Source organism: Zootoca vivipara, chromosome 1, assembly GCF_965207765.1.
Source record: "Zootoca vivipara chromosome 1, rZooViv2.hap1.1, whole genome shotgun sequence".
Lineage (NCBI taxonomy): Eukaryota > Metazoa > Chordata > Lepidosauria > Squamata > Lacertidae > Zootoca > Zootoca vivipara.
This window is the reverse complement of record NC_142582.1, coordinates 25,449,513-25,470,980: the sequence shown is the minus strand read 5'-3', so window position 1 is coordinate 25,470,980 and position 21,468 is coordinate 25,449,513. Positions and strand designations below refer to the sequence as shown.

The 21,468-nt window shown below is 43.7% G+C and overlaps 1 protein-coding gene across 6 annotated transcripts in view; it reads right to left on the bottom strand.

The window, feature by feature from the left end:
- STK39 (serine/threonine kinase 39) overlaps positions 1–21,468 on the bottom strand; it is a 108,458-nt gene that overhangs the window by 74,439 nt on the left and 12,551 nt on the right. For 2 of the 6 annotated variants that reach the window (XM_088660822.1, XM_088660830.1), the window contains exon 1: positions 13,139–13,269. The exons of the other annotated variants lie outside the window; for them this stretch is intronic. In XM_088660822.1, coding sequence (XP_088516948.1) covers positions 13,139–13,163 — 25 coding nt within the window. In that variant the 5' untranslated portion in view covers positions 13,164–13,269. Of the gene's footprint in view, positions 1–13,138; positions 13,270–21,468 lie in introns of those variants that run through there. 6 annotated transcript variants of the gene reach the window in all.

The following is a 21,468-nucleotide window of genomic DNA, read 5'->3' as shown; positions in this document are numbered from 1 at the left end:
GGTCTAAAAGGAATGAAGAGCTGGGGACGGAAGCAATCGTGCAGGTGCTGCAAAAGACCGAACTACTACATATTCCACCTTGCAAGGTACAAAGGAATTGCCCCTGGCACACCATCAGAAATGGCAACTCATTGGATCCTTATACAAACAATAGCCCACAATAGGTTATTGTTAAGAAAGCCTCATAAGCCTCTGTCATTTAAGTCTCACTTCACACGGAAGTTCCTGGAAGAGAACATGTCTATACAATTTCAGCCTAGCAATCAGCAAGACTATCCTTTGTTCTTGGCTTACCCTTCAAACAAGTGGACACACACACACAAACCCTTTTTAGTTTTTGACATTTGAACCCACCATGTGCTAAAAGAAAACCTTCCTTGCCACTAAGTAGGATGGTGCAGATTACCAAGGTGACCCAAAACTAGGAGAACTTACCAGCTCCCTCCCTCCCTCCCTCTCTTTTTTGAAATGGTGGTCCCTACATGACCATCATTAACACAGCTTGAACCAGCTTAAGCATTAGATCGGGGTAGGCAACCTAAGGCCCAGGGGCCGGATGCTGCCCAATCGCCTTCTCAATTCGGCCCGCAGACAGTCCTGGAATCAGCGTGTTTTTACATGAGTAGAATGTGTCCTTTTATTTAAAATGCATCTCTGGGTTATTTGTGGGGCATAGGAATTCTTTCACTCCCCCCCCCAAAAAAAATATATAGTCCGGCCCCCCACAAGGTCTGAGGGACAGTGGATCTTCGCCCTGCTGAAAAAGTTTGCTGACCCCTGAGGTATAGTGCAAAAAAATGCATTTGATGATGACTCAGTTATTTAAGCCTGAAGGAGGAGAGGTGATTTGGGGAGAAAAGATAAACCGTGAGCCTTTCCCAGCTTTTTCAAGATGGGTTTTGCTCGTCTCTTTAAAATGTGCCAGCAGAAGTTGTAGAAGTTGCTCCTGTCCACTGAGAGAGCTCAGAGAGTTCATTTTGAGCTAAAGTCAGAAGGAGGAAGAGACCTGGGAAAGTTTTGAGCAAAACAGAAGGTAATCTCTTTGCCAAGATGCATCATTTAAACAAGTGATGGGAATTTATTTATTTTTTGAAGAGGCAAACACATCATCTTCTAAAACAAAAGATTGTCACAAGTGACACACTTATAACTTCCAGAGGGTTTTTTTTAATTAAAATTAATAGCGACTGTAAATTTGGCTGGAGTAACCAGTCGGGGGAGGGGGGGAACCTTCACATTTCCCCACCAACCACTGATTCCTACAGTCAAATTCTCATGAGCAGCTCCCATTTCTATTTTACACACACACACACACACACACACACACACACTTTATATAAGTGTTTTATTTGTAACCTCTAACTTGGCCCTTAAGGCTATTGAGGTGCCAGCTGTCAAGGTGAACTTTGGTTACACAAACTTTTGTTTCAAAGTAATAGTAAGGCCAAATTATCTTCTTCTCAGATTCTTTCTCTAGAACACGAAACATGAACTTTCAGATACAAATACTCGCTCACTGCACTTAAGTCCCCCAAGCTGCTTCATGCATGCTTGCACATCACTTTAGCCCTCTACATTTCATTGCTGAAAGCTGAAGGTGTCAATGAACTCCAACAGAAAACACCAGGGATTACGTGAAATCATCACCTCTGGGTTCCAGCGGCTCTCCATCTAGGCTGCAACCAAACTGGACATTTAAAGCAGCAACATACCATACTTTTCCATGTATAAGACTCGGGTGTTTTTTAAACTAAAAAATAAGGTTAAAAGGGGGGCAGCAGTCTTATACAGTGGTACCTCTACTTACGAATTCAATGCGTTCCGAACACACATTTGTAAGTCGAAAAAAATTGTAAGTCGAATCCCATAGGAATGCATTGGGAGAAAATATTCGTAAGTAGAAGCAACCCTATCTAAAAATTCATAAGTAGAAAAAATCCTATCTAAACCACATCCAAGATGGCGGACGGAGCTCCATTCGTAAGTAGAAACATTCGTAAGTAGAGGTACCACTGTACATGGGGGCAATCCCCCCCACTTTCTTAATTTTGAGTCCCCCCAAATAGGGGTCTTATACAAAGGGGGGTGTTATACACGGAAAAATATGGTACATTCTTTAAACAGTCATTGCTTCCTCCAAATAATTTTGGGTGCTGCAGTTTGTTACGGGTGCTGCCATTATTCCCAGAGCGGTAGAACAATCAATCCCTCTTCGCAGGGAACTCTGGGAATTGTAACTCTCTGAGGGGAATAAGGACTGACCGTCAACACTGCCCATGTGCAAGGAACACACAAGCACAAGTTCGCTTGCTACCTTTCAGGGACAGGATGTACTGCAATCGGTACCAGGATGTACTTTAACCACCTTAGCTGTCAGCAAAAATGTCTGGTGCTACTTTGCTTGACGAGGAAGTAGGCGCAGGCTTTTAAAACCAGCCACTCATCACCGTGTTCCTATTTTGCAGACAACTTCCCCAGTCGCTCTCTGTATTCCTTTCCAGCTAACTGAAGGTAGCATTGATAGGAGAAAATATGATCCATTGGCAGAGAGAATGTGCAATCCCCGAGGCATTTGCAGGAGATACTTTCCAGATGTAAAAGGATACAACGGCACTGCGAAAGAGGCACACAAACGGCTTCTCATTTACCTGCATCAGCTGGCTACCTTCCCCCACAAGAGACCTGAGGCTGATTTAATATTAATAGGGTGGAGAGAGCATCCAAAATTCAGCTAGATCAGAATTCTATTGGGGGGGGGGAGAGAGTACAGTGGTACCTCGTCTTACGAACGACTCGACAACTGAAATTTTCGACTTACGAATGGGGCAAATGGCCGCACGCTTACGAATTTCTCGACATCCGAATAGGGTTTTTTCGACTTACGAATTTTCAGATGGGGTTGCTTCGACTTACGAATTTTTCCGTTTCCAATGCATTCACGTTTCCAGTGGCGCTTTTCGACTTACGAATTTTTCGACCTACGAAGGTGCCTTCGGAACGGATTAAATTCGTAAGTCGAGGCACCACTGTACCAGGCAACTAAGGGTGCTTTCTATTTTGCAAACTGTTTGTCGCAGTTCAGCTTTCTCTATTAGAGAAAGAATTCAAAGAATTGGACGGGCACATACACACACAAGTTAGATGTCATTGCACAGAGACTTCACCATGTCAGCCCCGCCTACCTGGTCAACCTACAGAGGGTGTTAGCTGAGCTTAGGTTGCAATTATACAGCCAATTTAAAGTACCACAGACCTGATTCTAGCTTAGCATTTGCATTCTTACCCTCACACATTCTGACTCGTTCCAAAAAGGAGGATCTTGCCATTCACCAAAACGTATTTTTAAAACCACCGTTATATAATAGGGTATATAAGGAAAAGGATCTAGGCTAGCAGAAAATGTTTGTGAAAGTTAATGATCTTCGCAGATAAAGAACAAAAAAAGACTCACTTTATAATAAATACCCTGCAGCTTTCTTTTTTTAAGGAGGGGGAATGTGGCTTTTCTAACCTGGCACCCCCTATGCTGGTCTGACACCAGAGTAACCGAGCAAGAGAAGAGCTTTATTCTTCTGCCATGGAAGAAAACGTGGGTTTTCACAAAAGGTACTGAGCAAATTATGCTTCTCAACCAATTCGGTGAAAGAGGATTGCGACAGGATAGAATAGGATATAATTTTCAAATTAATTTTTCAAATTAATTCCTTAACTTTTCCTCTCAGCCACAATGAAATCTGCTGCTGTCAGTGCCTATAAATGTCTAAGAAGCATGGCTGGAAAACGGGTATTCATTTCTCACAAGAGCACACAGACCTAGGAATTCACCATTCTGCTAATTGTTTGAAAGCAACGCAAACAACTGCCAATCGCGAACAAGTCAAGCTGAGCAATGATCCAAAGAGACCGAGAGAATTTGGTGGGCGGGGGGTGGGGGGGCTGTAAACTGAGATGATGCTTAGTGTGCACCAGGCCAAAAGAAGACAAAAGCTGCTAGGCCTCAAAATCCATTTACTGAATTAAATGGCCAGGAGGGGCTTCCTTTGAATAACAACTTTAATCTTCCAAGAATGGACTCCAACTACATTTTAGCTAAACAACTAGTATTATGCAATAACAACTGAAGCAAACTGCCAAGAGCTGCTGTAGCAGAGCAGCAACGGGTGAGAGAGCTCGGAGCTCCCGATTTAAGTAATCTCAGCCATAAGCCCACTAGGTGGCCTTACAGCGAGCTACTGCCTCAGCCTCAGGCCCCACAGCTGCAATACAACCGACCTACTTAGTTTTACTTATTTCATTTTAAATCCTGTGGTGTCCCTGTGAGGACCTCAAGGAAGCACAGGCAGTTCTCACCTGCCCCGTTTTGTCCTCACTACCTGTCAATTCATTGGCTTTCTAAAAATACAGAGTTAAAGAAACCTCCCAACTATTGTGTTATAACATGAGGGGAGATATGAGAGAGAGAGAGAGGGAGAGAGAGAGATACATAAAACATACATATACACCCACACTTATCTATATACACTCACACCTTTTTAGCATTACAACAGTGAGCCCCAAAGAGCATGGGATTTATGAGCTCCTTCCTTGTCTTCACCTTTCTCTCAGTGAGAAACGATGAAATCCTGGTTTAGCAGCAAACAATACTGTTACTATTCTATCTGAACCTGGTAAACAATGGTTTGCTAAAAACCATGGTAGATCTGCAATGCTGGATGGCAAACCACGGTTGAGATTGGGCTGAACAGCATACAATGGTTTGCTGCTAAAACTGGACTGGAATTTCCTAATCATGGAAAGTGATCAGCAAGTTCATAAGGTCAAGGCTTCTTCCCACAGATCAAACCTGTTGCTTATTGTATACAAATGCATCTTTTCTTGAGCTATCCTTTAAACTGAAGGGGCAGGGAGCTTATGTTCAACTTCTAAAGTAAAACTGCACTGATTCCCAAACAAACACACCAAATTTACTTTGATATCTATGCAAAGAATTCCGAACAAGAGAATTAAAGCAAAGGCCTCCCCTTCCCCCAGCTTATTATTCTAACTTTTAGATTTTCCAGATCCTTGTTAGAGGAGTAAAGAGCTCTCTCGCCAGCTCACATTGAAGGTGTTATGTCCTCTCAATGTAAATGAGCATGTCACCTGCCCCACCTTTGATTACGGACCACATTGCGCACAACTGAACAAAAACCACCCCAGGCGAGGAATGAATAAACCGCAATGGAGAGTTGACAACAGTCTTAGAATTAATCACATCATTTTGACATTTGCACTGCACACATTTCTGATGCTAGACATCTCAGAACAAACTGCAGCCAAAAAGGAGAACCTGGACATTCTCCCCTTGCTTTGCTAAAACCATAGATTCCAATTTCCCCTTTTCCTGTGAGATTAAATAAGAGCACCAGCGAGCGGGAGGGATGTTGAAACAGGAATTTGTATGGGTTTATTTTGCATCTTGGCAATGAAATAGTCAAACCTAAACACATTAAAAGGGAAAGTGCTAAAGGGGGGAGGCAGGGAAGAGACGTTCAACATAAGCTAGCACAATTCTCTCCCACCTAGTAAAAGCCAATTTGAGGCATAAATTTGTAATCAAAGCATCTAAGAAGTGTGTACTTAATGAAGTGTAAGACTACTCTCACCGAGCAGAAACTGTGTAGGGTTGAAACTATGCTAATGTCTGTGATGGCATTTGCCTTTCAGGGATATTTCTGAAAACATCTAACCTTCTTACTTCCAAGAAACGAAATCTCACAGGCAGCACTGTCAGCTGGAAAATTGCATGCACCCATGTTTTCCTTTGGAAAACTGGCATTTCCTAAAATTAACTAGGAAGGTATTTTTGGGGGGACGGGACATCAAGTAATGCTAAACCATGGTTTAGTGCTAAGTGTATGTGCAGAAAGGGGTCCCAAGTAAGGCCTGTAGTTCACACATTTTCGTCTTTTACACAACCAGAAGATCTTCAGTAGAATTTCCTTTGTTTTACAGATTCCTGGTTTGTCATCATGTGCGAACTGGAGATTCTGGTTTAAAACCGACAAGCCAAGTTGGCTTGCTTATAGAGAACCAGTGTGGTGTAGTGGTTAAGAGTGGTGGCCTCGTAATCTGGGGAACCGGGTTCGCGTCTCTGCTCCTCCACATGCAGCTGCTGGGTGACCTTGGGTTAGTCACACTTCTCTGAGGTCTCTCAGCCCCACTCACCTCACAGAGTGTTTGTTGTGGAGGAGGAAGGGAAAGGAGATTGTTAGCCGCTTTGGTTAGTGATAAAGCGGGATATCAAATCCAAACTCTTCTTCTCTTAGCAGAGTTGCATTCCAATGAAAATAGAACTTCCAGGTAAAGCTTTGAATTTGCTTGAAGATGAAAGAATTAAGCCACATTAGCAGTACAATCCAAACCGACCCTATGCGAGTCTATTCAAAAGTAAGTTCCCATGAGTTTGCATGGTAATTGCTGCCAGGTGAATGTATAGGATTGCCGCCCCGAGTGATTTGCTGATTTTCCTTCATCAACTATTTCAGTTTCAACTACTTTTGAAAATTTCTGGGAAATTGAAATATGTCAGCGTTTTTTTAAAATTTACTCAACATAGATTGAATATACTGTATCAGATCTCAAGCTACTTAGAGCAGTGGAATTCACCACCACCACACACAAAAATAATTTTAAAAAATTCCCAGAACACCCACATCCTAAGCAGGCCATATTATACCAAAACTGCTGAGTTAAGTAGTAATAAAGAACATAATCCCACCTGGCAAATGAATGCCAAGGCACTAAAGTGACTGGCAAACACTTCACTTATTTTGAATTTTATGGAAAGAATACAGCTGCACAGTCTTGACTGAAGTACCGCAACACTAATCACCTTTGTCTGCAATTGCATCCCCAGTCAGTCATTTTCTTTTACCTGGAACTTACAATTTCTGCCTCACCACACCAAACCCTTGCCCAGCTTCAGTACAGCCAAACGAGTACAGGTCATAACAAGCACACAGACCTGAACAGTCTTATACAACTGAAGTTTGTCTTGCAGTGATCCTGGCAGAAGGTCCGCTTTAGTATCTTTGTTTCGCTTAAGAAGTAAACATCCTGAATACAGTATTTGCTTTCCACGCTTTGCCTACACGATTAAGTAGCAAGAAGTCTAGCACAGACTTCCCCAATCTGGTGAACTCCAGATATTTCAGACGTAGACTCTCATCAGCCCTAAGCAGCATGGCGGTCATACGACACAACAGGGTGGCACCAGATTGGGGAGGAACAGAGTGGGAAGAAAGATGCATGGCTCCATTTCACACAGAGACCCCCAAAACAGACTACTTCTTGGTATCAAAGATTCCTCCTTGCCAGCTGACTCTTCGTAGACAAACCACCCAACCACCCCTGACATTTCAAGCGGAAGAGAGGGCTGTGTGGTGTGCAAATTGTAATAAAATACCATTGCTGTGCAGACAAGTCACCAGGGTGCATACCAGAAACTGTGGAAAGACTAGACATGCCCACATTCAATCTGTGAAAGAAAGAGGAACTGAAATTCTGGGGGGCTGCATATTCCATCAAAGTAATCCAGATGGATTCAAGCAGTCCAAAAACTGCAGGGAGCTACAAAGTAAACTGGGCTCTTATGGCAACAGGCTAGCTCCCTGTTTTTGATTTTGTAGTATAATTGATGTCAACAATTCCTCTGTTTAATTGTATTATGCAGCTATCAGCATTTACAGTCACCCTCGAAGAAAACGCTTCTGAAAACAAGTTGGGAATTTGCAATCAGGGGGTGACAGTGGTGGTGGTTTCTGCTTCCTAGATCCTTTCCCTTTTTTGCCTCTCTTTCCCTTTCACTTCTCCTTTGGTGGCCACAAGATTAGCCATACTCTTAGCAAAAGAAATTCTCTTAGACCAGGCAGAAGTGAAGACGTGGCTGGACTCCAACTCCTATCAGCCCCAGCCAACATGGCCAAAAGGCAGGGGTGATGGGAACCGTAGTTCTGTAACATCTGATGTCCTAAAGGTCCTCACCCTGTCTTTGGCCGCAGTTGCTTTTATGGTTTGCCATGCATTTACACCAGTCTTGAAACTAACCACCCAAATATCCATGCACCTCTTACCTGCGCTACATCTACATCTGCACCCACTCTCATACACAAACATGATGCAGCAGTTTTGCACAAACTCACACTGTGTTGAGACCCTGTAGAACAGCTGCCAACTGGGATAGGCAACATTGGGCGCAGTTGAGAGACCAATAGCTTGGACTTGGGCTGTATTCACATGTGGAGTTCATCGCGTTAGAGCAGGGTTTCCTAAACTTGGCTCGCCAGCTGTTGCTGGACTACAACTCCCATCATCCCTAGCTAGCAGGACCAGCAGTCAGGGATGATGGGAATTGTAGTCCAAAAACAGCTGGAGATCCAAGTTTGGGCTAGAGCTTTCTCATGTTCCTTTCACACTGCACATGCCTATTCTACCGCATCTCGATCACTATACCATCATCCATACGTGTCATTCATCCATGCCATCCTTCTCCCTCTACATTCTGCCATTCTTCTGGGCTTTACCTCTCTGGCATGACTTTCTATGTCCAAATACTGCCACGCTTTGGCATCAGGCAAAAAAAAAAGTGCAAGCCGTGAAATGGGCAGGGAACGCATGCCAGTACGCCACCTCATGGCATGAAGCTGGAAAACTGCAGCGCAAAATTCATGCGCTTTTCTAGGTTGAGGAAGCTGCAAAGTGATTTTTTCCCCAGGAATCCAACAGCACAGAAATGAGTGCTAAACTTGTTCTACGTTCTATTCCATTAGCTTTTCTGGAAGTGGCTTTTACACTGTGTGAAAGCTCAAATATAATGTGCAAAGCAACAGGGAAATGTCAGGGAAACTAAATAGTGTGAACACCGCCTTAGCATAAGCCAACTTCATAAGTCTATGCGCGCAGCTAGGTGACAACTACCAGACATGCCCATCCGTTAATGTCCTCCCAACACTGTGTGCTATTCACGGCAGAGAACCGTTTAAAGGTGAGTCCTCCTGTTCCTCTCCTTTCGAGAAAAATGGATCTCTCTTCGGGAATGCCCCTGGCTGGAAGAGAGAATGTGTATCTGTACTCTAGCAACCAGAGCCAAGAAAAATCCTGGGATATTCTCCTCTCCCCACCCCCAAGAGTTCGCCAAACATGGCCCTTCTAGCGGGGAAAATGTCTGCACTTAAAACATGTGTCAACAGAAGCTAAGGCACGCCGTCCTCAACAGACCCTGACACTGCATGTTAAGTGGCCACGCAGCCAAAGCTTTCCCTGAACCTAGAAGTCACAGACACCGCAAACCATCCGCCGCCATCAGAAGCACGCAGCTTTGAAGTTCCAAAAAGCAGGGAGAGAGCTCGGTGCTCGGATTCCGTCACATTCTGTTCTTTCAGTTCTAAAGCACACAAAGACCATTTGTTACTGCTCTTATGGAGAGGGGGTGTGTGAAGGAAATCCTAAATAGGCTGCTTCATAATAAATAAATAAAAATGGGGGGTGGGGTTTTAGAAAACAAAAACACAGCCACGGCTTGTTTCAAGCTCATCTGGGCCTGCTGGTTCACTCTAGTGATATCTCTTCTTGTTCACTCTTTCGATCTGGCCGCCTTCCTCAGTCAAACAGGAAATTTAAAAAGACAATTGAACTGCAGGTTCACCTGAAGATCTCAGGAAGGTTGCAAAAGATTACATATCCAAGGTCCTTCATTTCAGCAGAGCAGGGGAGTTCCATATCGCCTGGTCGCTTACACCCCTGGCGTATAACAAGGCGAGGTGACCGCCTCAGGTGGCAGGATCCACAGGGGCAGAAGATGTGGCCTCCCAAGCAATGCACCACCCACTGCTGCAGTGGCAGCAATGCGCTCTTAGGATGCTTGAGTCTTCCCTTGGATCTGCCACTTCCACGGCAGCCCCTCTAATGCCATCTTTACAGCGGCATCTTGGCCAATAGGTCTCCTCCTACCTCTAGGGAGGAAATGCAGAGGTTGCCGTCTGGGGTCTCCTGGGCTCTGCACTCACCTTTCTCGCCAATTCCCCCCCCCCAATACACAAAACAGACTTTGATTGCCACTTCAGTTGTTGGGTAAGGAATAAGGCAGGCATCCCCAAACTGCGGCCCTCCAGATGTTTTGGACTACAATTCCCATCATCCCTGACCACTGGTCCTGTTAGCTAGGGATCATGGGAGTTGTAGGCCAAAACATCTGGAGGGCCGCAGTTTGGGGATGCCTGGAATAAGGTTAACTGGATCCCCCCTTTGTTCCCCAATGTAGATCTTTACTCCTCCATCCTTCTTCCTGGTTTAGCTCTTTCCCCGGGGGGGGGGGACCATTCTGTGGTTCGCCTCAGGTGCCATAATGTCTTGGGACACCCCTGCTCTAGAGAGTATCATATAAGCTGAAACTTGCACAATGAAAACTTTTCCGGAAAACCCACACCACTGCCTGCAGAAATGTGCAGTGTGTTGAAACTGGAAAACAACAGAATGAGCCTGGCCTGAGGTTAAGCAGCTGAGAAAGATCATTAGAGAGATTTTTCCATGTTCCATTTTTCAAATTACAGGTGTATGTGGGTTCAAAGGAGAACTTGAAATGCCTCTTCCCACCTCTGACCAGCAGGAAGAGTTACAGAGACACAGATGCCGCCACTGTCATAGTGACAATGAGCCATTTTGGGAGTAAGAGGTAAGCTACCGCTACGTGGAGCTGAGACCAGTTTCTTCTAAGACTCCTCTTGTGCTCAGTTTTGTCCCCCTCCACACCAGCTGAAAGAGGAGTGTGTAGGAAAAGAACAGCCCATGCATTACTGCTTCGGAGGCATTCACTCAGGCTTGAGATCTCCTTTTGTAAGCGACTCCATTATATTATTAGTTGCCTGCTGAGTCACTGTCTTCCTCCACTTTAGGTGAGGAGGATGAGAACACAGATAAAAGTTGTAGCAATTCCGTAAGAGATTAAAAGAAAGAAGTCCTTACTCCTTGGCACAAACACACAAAATATAACATCAGAGTAAAAAAAATAATGATGTTGCGTTCTGTTTTAAAACGGGGGGAGGCCTGCAGAGCTAACCACAGCAAGAGAAATAAGGAAAAGGGAGTACATCTGTATTTTACAGAACAAACAGAAGCCTGGTTTTCCATATGCCTTTGATATTCTAACACCTTTCAGATCTTCTCTCTCTCTCTCTCTCTCTCACACACACACACACACACACAGAGAGAGAGAGAGAGAGAGAGAGAGAGAGAGAGAGAGAGAGAGAGAGAGAGAGAGAGAAATATTCCATACTTCATCTGGTGGCATCAGAAGCCATTGAACATTCTTTCTCTACAGGGAAATTTCTCACTCCTGAAATCTACCAGTGGGGTGCATAAACCTTTGATGCAACGGGGAAATGATTCACTTACCATTTGTGAAGAGAGAGGGGAAGTATGTGTGGAATTGAGCATTTTGCACACTCCAAGTGGAAGATGGAAAGACACCATAAGCGGCTAAGAGTTTATCACTCTGAGCCTCTAGTTAGTGGTTGGGCAAGCAAAGCCAGATGCTCAGTTTAAATCACACATTTGGTAATCTGTTTTATAGGCTTGCCTTTCCATCCATTTGCAACACAGTACCATTATGAGAAGGGACGTGGGTGGCGCAGTGGTCTAAACCACAGAGCCTAGGGCTTGCCGCTCGGGAGGTTGGTGGTTCGAATCCCTGCGACGGGGTGAGCTCCCATTGCTCGGTCCCAGCTCCTGCCAACCTAGCAGTTCGAAAGCACGTCAAGACATGGAATAAAATCTGGAACAAACCCATGTGTCGGAGAAGAGAGGCAGTGCAAGGTATAAAAGCAGCATGCTATATGGTCTGCAAATCTGCTTTTGGTGCACGATTAGGGGAAAGGGTGGAATTCAACATCACCCTTTTATGAACATTTTGTCTGCGCAAGCATTGTTGCTTGCCACCTCTCCTCCCCTATGTGCTCTTCTCACAACAACACCTGGAGCCAATTATTGGGGGGGGGGACTCACAGGGAGAGGAGGAGAAAGCACCATTGTGCAAGTAGAGGTCCTTGTACAGGGTTCCCACTCATGGGCCTCGTTAATTGAATCCTGCCCACTATCCCTGTGCTCCAGCCTCAACCCTCACACCCATTGTCAAGGGGAACCAGGGAGGATTAAATACAGAACACAATGCAATATCTACCTCAAAATCAGAGAGCCAAACGGGAAAAAGACCATAAGGCCTAGCTATAACACCAGGTGGATCCCAACCCGGGTGCAATGATTCTAGGTCCATAAACTGGAAGAATGAGGAATGGCTTGCAACTTTATTCTTCGGAGCCTCTGGTACAAACTTGTGCAGCAACTTCTACGCCTCTGGAATGTTCTGGATCTCTCCTGTGGCTCAAGGTCGGCTTCGTCCAACTCTCACAACCCACATAGACAGGGTCAATCTTCTTAAATGTTGAAAAAACTGCTTTGGGGAGGGAGGAAGCAGACCAGAGACCCACGTGTTTGGAAGCACCTGCTACTAACAGCTAGAACAAGAGTTCAATCTATGGGCCTGGCCAAAATCCAGGCAGTGAACTTCCACAAGAGGCCCACGGCTAATAGCTATCCACCTCTGGATACACTCTGCAGTAGTCCAGGTAGGTTTCTTGCCAGGTTGTGAATATTCATTTTAATTACCATGCTTCCTTCACCCATCTGAACAGTTAAATATTAAAAGATACAGTGAATGGGTTGTAATGAATACGAATTAATAGCAGCAGTGAGAATAGACTAAAGAATAGCAGACTATGGTCTGAAGTCTAACAATGCAGTCCCCCTACTAAAGCCAAGCATGTTTTGGCTTGTTCAGTGCCTGGATGGACCATCCAGAGCCTCACATGACGTTCTGTGATGGAAGAAAGGCAGAATATAAAACAAAACACCGAACTAAGTAAATGGAGCAGTAAAAAGTGGGAAGGCATTTTTTCCCTGGCAGATATGTTAAAGCATCACTGCTAGGAGGTGTCAGGAGAAACAGGCAAGTTGAAAACTCTGAACACCCACAGAAGAATTTCCCCCGCCATGTCATACTGGGAGGAAAAACAAGCCACTTCGCTTCCTTCTATGTCCCACACACCTTTTGCACTAATGCACTGGTTCATCCAAGAAAATCATCCATGAACTGGCTTCAACCTCCTTCAACCTCTCTTTATATACCAAAGGGTGAATCAGGTGGTAAGATCATCTGAAAGGCCAGATGTTCTTGACTCATCCTGGGATAAAAAAAGATAAAGTGATTGTGTTAATAACACAAGGAAACATCACGACCCACAAATGACTCTGTATGGGAAGCAGTGATGCAACTAAAATACGGAACGCCTCACTATGTAGATGGGAGTTGTTAGCTCAGGTTAACAAACCTGGAGTAAAGCTTGATAGTTGACTCTTCAACGCATTCAGCCTCCCTACTCCAAGATATCTACCTCGTCCCCAGTGCTTTTAAACTCAGATTTGAAACCACTGAAATAAATCCAATATCCCATCTGCAACATTTGGAAATATGCTTTTCCTAAGTAAACAAAATACTTCGCTGCTGCAGTTTTACTGTTATTTTATATGCTCATTGTACTTTATGTTTTTATTTTTAAATTGCCATGGGATAATTTTTTTATGATGAACAATATAGATATTCCACACTCCACACTCCAGTCACGTTATACTCCAGCATGAACCAACGGTCCTAAGTTACTACTCGTGTATTTCAGGGCCTTTAACCTTAGAGCAGTTGAAGAGCAGATGTTTTCTACACTCTTCCTATAATACTTTCAAGACAGGGAGGGTTCTAATGTGCCTTAGCAGTTATGGACACACTGGTAAACCTTGGAGAGGAATTATATTAATGAAGCTATGAATTAACATGATAGTAAGTATGGGGGAGAGGAGAAAAACCATGAACTCATCATGATTACCCAAGTATCAGGCAATTCAAACACTTGCTAAGAATTATGCGCGTAATGGATGGGTTCAACTAAGCAATTATGATCACAGTCCCTCTATTTTGCATTAGATGAGAAATAAATTAAGGTAAAACAGCTAATAGACTATGTTTCTAGGCATATCCACAGGCTGGGACCCAATATACCGCAGAGGAGGCAGTATCTTATATTCTACTATAATTATTTAAAGTGTCAAAGAGTTAACCAATGCATTCTGTGTCTACCCCACAAGAGTTGGGCACTCCCCTCACCCAACAATAAGTGTAAGCAACAAACCCTTCTTTATATTTCCCCAGGGGTGGAGAATCTGTGGCTCTGCAGTTGTTGCTAGGATTCCCATCACAGTCCCAACCAGCAGCACAGTATTTACCTTTTTAAGACAGTTTCAAACTAGTACTGTATTTTGTACATGTCCATTCTAGGTCATCATCTACAGTATCCTCCTTTGGGGGGGAATAGGATACCTACATCAAACAAAAAAACTACTGGTAATTCTATATTTTGTTTGTGTGTTGAGCATGTGTTCCTTCAGATCATCTAGAAAGGGTGCCAACCTGCTTCCATGGAACCAACAACTGGCATGCCCCAATACCTCTATTTAAGTATACAGGGAGAAATCTCTTTCCCTAGCATGTAGAAAATACATGCCCATCTACCTGCAAATCTGCTTGAAAAGACAAACAAATTTATTATACAGTGGTACCTCTACTTACAAATTTAATGCGTTCCGAACACACATTCATAAGTTGAAAAAAATTGTAAGTCGAATCCCATAGGAATGCATTGGGAGAAAAAAATCATAAGTCGAAGCAACCCTATCTAAACATTCGTAAGTAGAAATAATCCTATCTAAACCGCGTCCAAAATGGCGGACGGAGCTCCGTTCGTAAGTAGAAACATTCGTAAGTAGAGTTATTCGTAAGTAGAGGTACCACTGTAGTATAAACTTCCATGGACTAGAGTGCACTTCAGCAAAACATGAGGCAGTTCTTAAATTCCCTGTGTCTGATGGGACAAAAAAAAAGAGCATATGCCACAGTAAAATTGTCTTGATTTGTTGTGGCAAACAAAACTAACTTTCTGAAAGTTGTTTCGAATCGACATTTCCACCCCAGCCCCAGCATAGCTGCCAAGTTATCCCTTTTTTAAAGGGAAATCCCCTTATGATGAATAGGCTTCCTCGCGAGAAAAGGGAAAACTTGGCAGCTATGAGCCCCAGCAATCATACAGCTCTAGTTCCCAAAACTATGACAATAAGTATGCTTGGCAACTGGAAAAAGTTGTTAAGACTCATTCCAAAGATAAGCATATTTTTTAAAATCAAAATAAAAAAATCTAATATGCAACTAAATGGGCACATCTTGGACAAAATGCTCCTGTAATAGGCATAAATCAGGCACACTCACTCACGAGCAGCTGGTACACAGAGTGCAAAGTTAAGACCAGGAGCTATTCATCAGATACTCTTCACGAGTATGAAATCTGAATAAAGATCAAATGCATATTCAAATTTACTATGGTACTTAAATCTTTTCGGGAAGTTATAAACGTCCATGGGTCTCACTTCTGTGCCATGAAGCCTTGTTTGCAAAATGTGAGGAGGAGCTTTATTGGGAAAACAAACTTGATATAAGGTTTCTTTTATTAAAAAAAAATAGACTGAATGCAGCTCTCCCTGGAGAGGTACTGGAAAAATACTAGCCCCTCCTCCAGTTAATTAGCCTTCCAGGCTGACTGCCAGTAGAAACCTCCTGTCTTTTCTCACTGGCATAGCTTGCAGAATAGGGCTTGGGGGGGGGGGAGGCAGCAAGGAACTACAGTCTAGAAATGAGAACCTTTATGCCCCTTTTCTCTTTTTGCTCATCTCAGTAGATAACTGAAAAAAGAAGCCTCTCCCCTAATTAATGAGCATGTCTCCCTCCCCACTGATGGTGGGGGTGCAATAGGGAGATTATGCACCAGAATTCGCTGCAGACCAAGGCCTGTGAGTTGCTATATACCAGGCATCCCCAAACTTCGGCCCTCCGGATGTTTTGGACTACAATTCCCATCTTCCCCGACCACTGGTCCTGTTAGCTAGGGATCATGGGAGTTGTAGGCCAAAACATCTGGAGGGCCGCAGTTTCAGGGGTGCCTGCTATATACAATCCAGGCCACGGAACAAAACCGTTGGGTGTGTCTGGATAAAATCTATCTGTTAGCATTAAAAAATATGAAAAACACCTCAGAGCTGTCTAACGAATGAGTTGAACCAAAAAATCCTCGTTTCTCCCCCTCACGGACTAATACCTTCTGTGTAAAATCCGGGTTTTTTGGGGGGGGGTAGCAACGCCACACAGACAGGTATGCATGAAAAGCAACAGAAAGCATTCAGGAAGTGAAACAGCAAAGTCTTTGGCAGCCTGAGCCGACTCTCGTGTAGCAGGTGTGGCACAAACAGGGCTCAGCTGGGGAATCAGTTTTCAGCACCACAACAGACTCCCAGAATACAAAGCAATTAATAAAAGCCCATAGTGTCGTTCTACTCCTTCCTCACTGACCCAACATCGCATGCTCAGGTGGAAGGTGCAGCCTATTTGACTCCCCGTCAGGCTTGAGGCCTGGCTTATTTCATTTTCGGTGTCATCTACTGGATGCTAAGAAAGCCTTTCTTAGAAAGACACATTTCCCAGACCATTTCTGACACAGGTTGGCACTGGCGAGGGGCGACTTCCGTAGTCCTCAGTCTCCCGGCCTCAGTGGCAAGATGTTGCCAGGAGATAGGAGCACTTACCAAGACAATGGGGATGCAGTAATCCCGCGTGCCACCTCTGAATAATATATTTTGCTTTAACATACTGCACAGGGATCAGAGGGCAAAGTCTGAAAAGGCAGCAGTTCTAATCTCATAAATTGCCTGAAGGCCAATCAACCCCTTATGTTTTCTAGGCATCGTTCAGTCTTGTACGCTGCTCAGGAATCTCTTTCCTACCTTGACTGTATGATCCACAGCTATGTTTAAGCCTTGTATTTTCCCCACAGAAAACTTCCAGGGTCCCCTTTGCAGGGACCCTGGAAACATAATATGCAAATCTGAACTTGAATAGCAATTAACTAAAGGGAAGATGAGAATTCAGTATAAAAGGAAAGGCACTGAAACCAACCACAATTTCTCTTCCTTTTCACCATAGCGGTAAAAGTTTGCAGACTACAGTAAAGAGGCCGTAACAACAAGATCATATCAAGATTAAACTATTTCAGACTAAGACAGCAATGCTGTTCTTACTTAGCTGGGGATAAGGCCCACTGAACTCAACAGGACTTACTTATGAATAGTCCACCTACTTATGAATAGTCCAATTCAATAAATAAATAAATACAACATTTTATATCCTGGATTTTTAAAGCTCAATGTTAAGATATCAAATTTCATCAACTAGTAGTTAATTTATTAAACAGAGATCTAGAAAATACTAGTTAAGCATGAAGAGGAAAGGAAAGAAATGCAAAAGTTTCTTTCGTACAACTCCAAACACTAACCAACCAGCTCTCATTGCCTCTAAATGAGATAAGAAATTAAGAATAATGAAAAGATTCAAGAGTTAGAAACATTTGCTGAAAAATGTACCATCTTAAATTATTTGGGCTGCATTCCCATGCACAATGTTGAGTAGGTATGCATAGGAACAGTTTTTACAACATAACTAGCAAAATGTGTCTTGCACCCTCTTTCCTCTATCTTTATGCTGACGTACATAGTAAACTAGCCTATTGACCATATGGCATCAAACGTTTGATGACCCAACAAAGGCATATCCCAAATAACATTTGGCACTTCTTGTAGCAGTTCTGCCATCTAGTGCCAACAGCATCACGACAATTTGGCATGCACGTCACATTAAACCATAGTTAAAAATGAATTATGACTTAAATGCTTCTCCTCTCCGCTGTTCCTGCTGTTGCACTCCAGATGAAACAAGACGGAGTCTACTTCCCCATGTTCCCTGAAAGCTGAGCTCATTGTTTGTTTCTCTCTACACAAACTACAAACCGTAGCTTAGGTCTGTCCTTCGTTCATGGTTTGTTGGGAGAAAAAACAAGCCATGGGTCAACGTTTGGATATAATGACAACTAGACCATGGCTTGTTTTCTGGCAGCAGGAGTGTGGGAAGAACTTTTACGAAGCAAACAGCACCTCGCACACTGTCAACCTTTAATAGCACCCAAGATCTACCAGCTGAGGAAGGTCTGCTTATGCTACTCTTGCACACCTAAGTATTTTTGCACAGAGTGATTCACTACCGCAAGTGTGAGGAATCTTTGGCCCTCCAGATGTTGCTGAACTACAACTCCCATCATCCCTTGCCATGGACCATGCTTGCAGGGGCTGATGGGAGCTCAGCAAATCTGGAGGTCCAACACCTGGTACAAATCACCACTAGCATGAGGGTAATCACCACCTTGACGCCTTCTTAAATCCATACCCCCACCTTTCTGTCTAACACATATACCCAAAAGCGAGGCCATTTTATCACTTAGACGCAATTTTAAATACACCTCTCCTGAAACTGTGGATTCACATCAAGTTCACAAAGCAGCTTCTGTCCACAGAGTATTGAGATGTAATTAGTCTGGCGAGATGATTTAAATTGCTATTAATCATACAACTGCAATAAAACCAATATTAATTCAGCATACAGGGCGCTCAAATCAGGTCAAATACCCAGAGGGGAGAAAAGGGTGGAAATATTAACCCTACAGATGTCATAACATTCTGCCACTTAATTAACAAGGAACTAATTATTAACATCTTCACTCAGGCTCTCTCCATTGCATCCTGGAAGCCTCTGAAAAGAAAAGCAGTTCTGTAACAGAAAAAAAATATAAATCTCTCTCAGTGCACCATCTATCCGGCAAAAAATAATAATCAAGTTTGAAGAGGCTTTGCTTGCTGGACATGAGAAAATTCATTCCTAGCGACAACATGTGCATCTCCTCTACACATAAAGAGTCCTCTGTGGGCCAGTTATCAAGCACTACCATCAAAGCTATTTATGTGGCCCATTGGCCATGCTTGTTAACATCTGAATGGAGCCAGTCATCCTGTGGTGTCATTCAAAATAAGTTCAGCCATTTTGAGTAGCTGTTGGATTTGCTGCATTTTGAGTAGCTGCTGTCCAATTCTGCAGTTGCCTCCCCTTACCATCACCACCGCCAACACTGTGGCTTTAACTACGACCCACTTAAGACGAAGGTGAATCTCTTATTGTTCATGCCTCTCTTATTCTTCATGCCGTAGATCGACCTACAATGCCACCCACTGAAGGCTTATTAAAAAATTTAAAATCACCTTAGGAACATTGTTCTGAGATAGTAGCTCCTCCGTACATTCCAGGGCTCCTTCTCCCTTGATGCTTCGCATTCAGGTATGGTAGGTACATACCAAACTACAAATACCTCTCCTTGAATCAGATGTGAATCATGTGCGGACACTTAAATCACTGTTTTAATCTGGAGGTGGGGGTGGAAATGTTGCTTTGAAATGAACCCCAGGCAAGGCAGCAATCGGGAAAGTGATACTCTGGTCTGCTGCTTGTGCAAGGATAAAAAATAAGCACATAAGTCCTATTCCTGTATCCCCCTCAAAGTGGAAAAATGTCACGAGAAGCAGTACTCAACCACACCCTCTAGTTTGGAGCTCCTTTTTTTTAAAAAAAACTTTAGTATTATGACTAGAAAATGTTGTATCACCTGTGGAATTATTTTGATGGTTACTAACTTCTTACCTAAATGCCTGTCAGGAGCAGGTCGGCCATAAAGCTCAAGTTGATTAGAGCATGGCGTTGGTAACGCCAAGGTTGCAGGTTCGATCCCCATATGGTACAGCTGCAAGTTCCTGCATTTGCAGGGGGTTGGACTAGATGATCCTCGGGGTCCCTTCCAATTGTACATTTCTATGATTCTATCAGGCCTACCTAGTGAGCACATCAACTTGTCTCAGTACATCTGGCCCCTAGGCCTAGGAGGAAGCAAATCCATCTAGCTCCTTTTTCTGTGCATGGCTGTTGCTACTGTAGATAAAGGGCTGGAGTTTCTTGCTGTAGATCAGGCTTCCCCAAACTAAGGCCCGTGGGCCAGATGCAGCCCGCGGGGCTCTTTTATGCGGCCGACGACCCCCGCTGCCGCCGCCCACTCTTAACGGCGCGGCGCAGCGTGGCTGCCCACTTCCAGGTGGCTGGAGCGTCAGAAACAGCTTGTGCACATGCGCAAACGTCATTTCCGGCGCACTTCCGGGTTGGAGGAGCACCAGAAATAGCTTGTGCGCATGCGTCATTTCCGGTGCACTTCCGGGTCGGAGGAGGCCCGTGCACATATGCACAAGCTATTTTCGGTGCTCTTCCAACCTGGAAGTGCACCGGAAATAGTGTGTGTGCACGCGTCTGGGCGCGCACTCCCCTGCCCTCTGGCCCGCAGCGCGATTGGTGCGGTGGGCACTGGCCCAAAGCCGGGTAAATTTGGGGACCCCTGCTGTAGATGCTTGTGGGCAGCGGTTCATGGTGCTGGGGGGGGGGGAGGTTGGATGGATTAGAGGGGAAGGGGAAAATGTTAAGTTACTCAAATGCCACTGAGGTCTATTGGCTCAGAGTGGGGTCTTCTATGTGTGAGAGACAGAAGAGGGAGGAAATGGGCTATTGCCAGTGAAAAACAGGGTGGGAACTGTTGCTAAGACCACTGGTTATTTAATCTATTTGAATGTCTTAGAACTGTAGAATTAGAAGGGTCATCATCATCTGGTCCAACACCCTGCAATGCCGGAATATTTTGCCCAATGTAGGGCTCACAAACCTGAGATTAAGAGTCTCGTGCTCTACCGACTGAGCTATCCCCGCTGTCTTGTTTGTTTTTACCTAGGTTTTTGGTTAAATTGGAAATGCAATTTTTGTTACTGTAGTTTCGCTTGCTTACCTTATGACTGAATTTTTGAGCTGTTGCTTATAGGGCTTGCTAATACGATTTTTGCAATTTCTGTATTTTTTCTCTCTGCTTATTTGTATTACTTTGTTCTCCGCTCTGAGTTAGAAAACATTCAGTGAAGAGCAGGATATAAATACTGTTAAGCAACAATACTTATTATTGTAAGTATTTATAAGTATTGTTTAATTAAGTAAATATTTACTTATTTAAAAAATACTTTAACAGTATTATTTAATACTGCAAATAGCTATTTATTTACAGCAAATATTTATTTACTGTAAATAAATACTTTGCAGTATTTCTGTACAGTAAATAAAGTATTTCTTTTTTTGCGACGTGTGCTGGTGGTACCTTAGGCTGTAGCATGGGCAGTAAATCAAAACGACAACCATCAGTAAGCTACCTCCTCTCCATCAAGAGCAATTTTCTAAGGTTAAAATATAAGAAAAAATATCTCATAGGGCAGAACAAATTCATACAAAGCCTGCAAGAGGGGGCAGGAGTCAAGCTAAAGCAC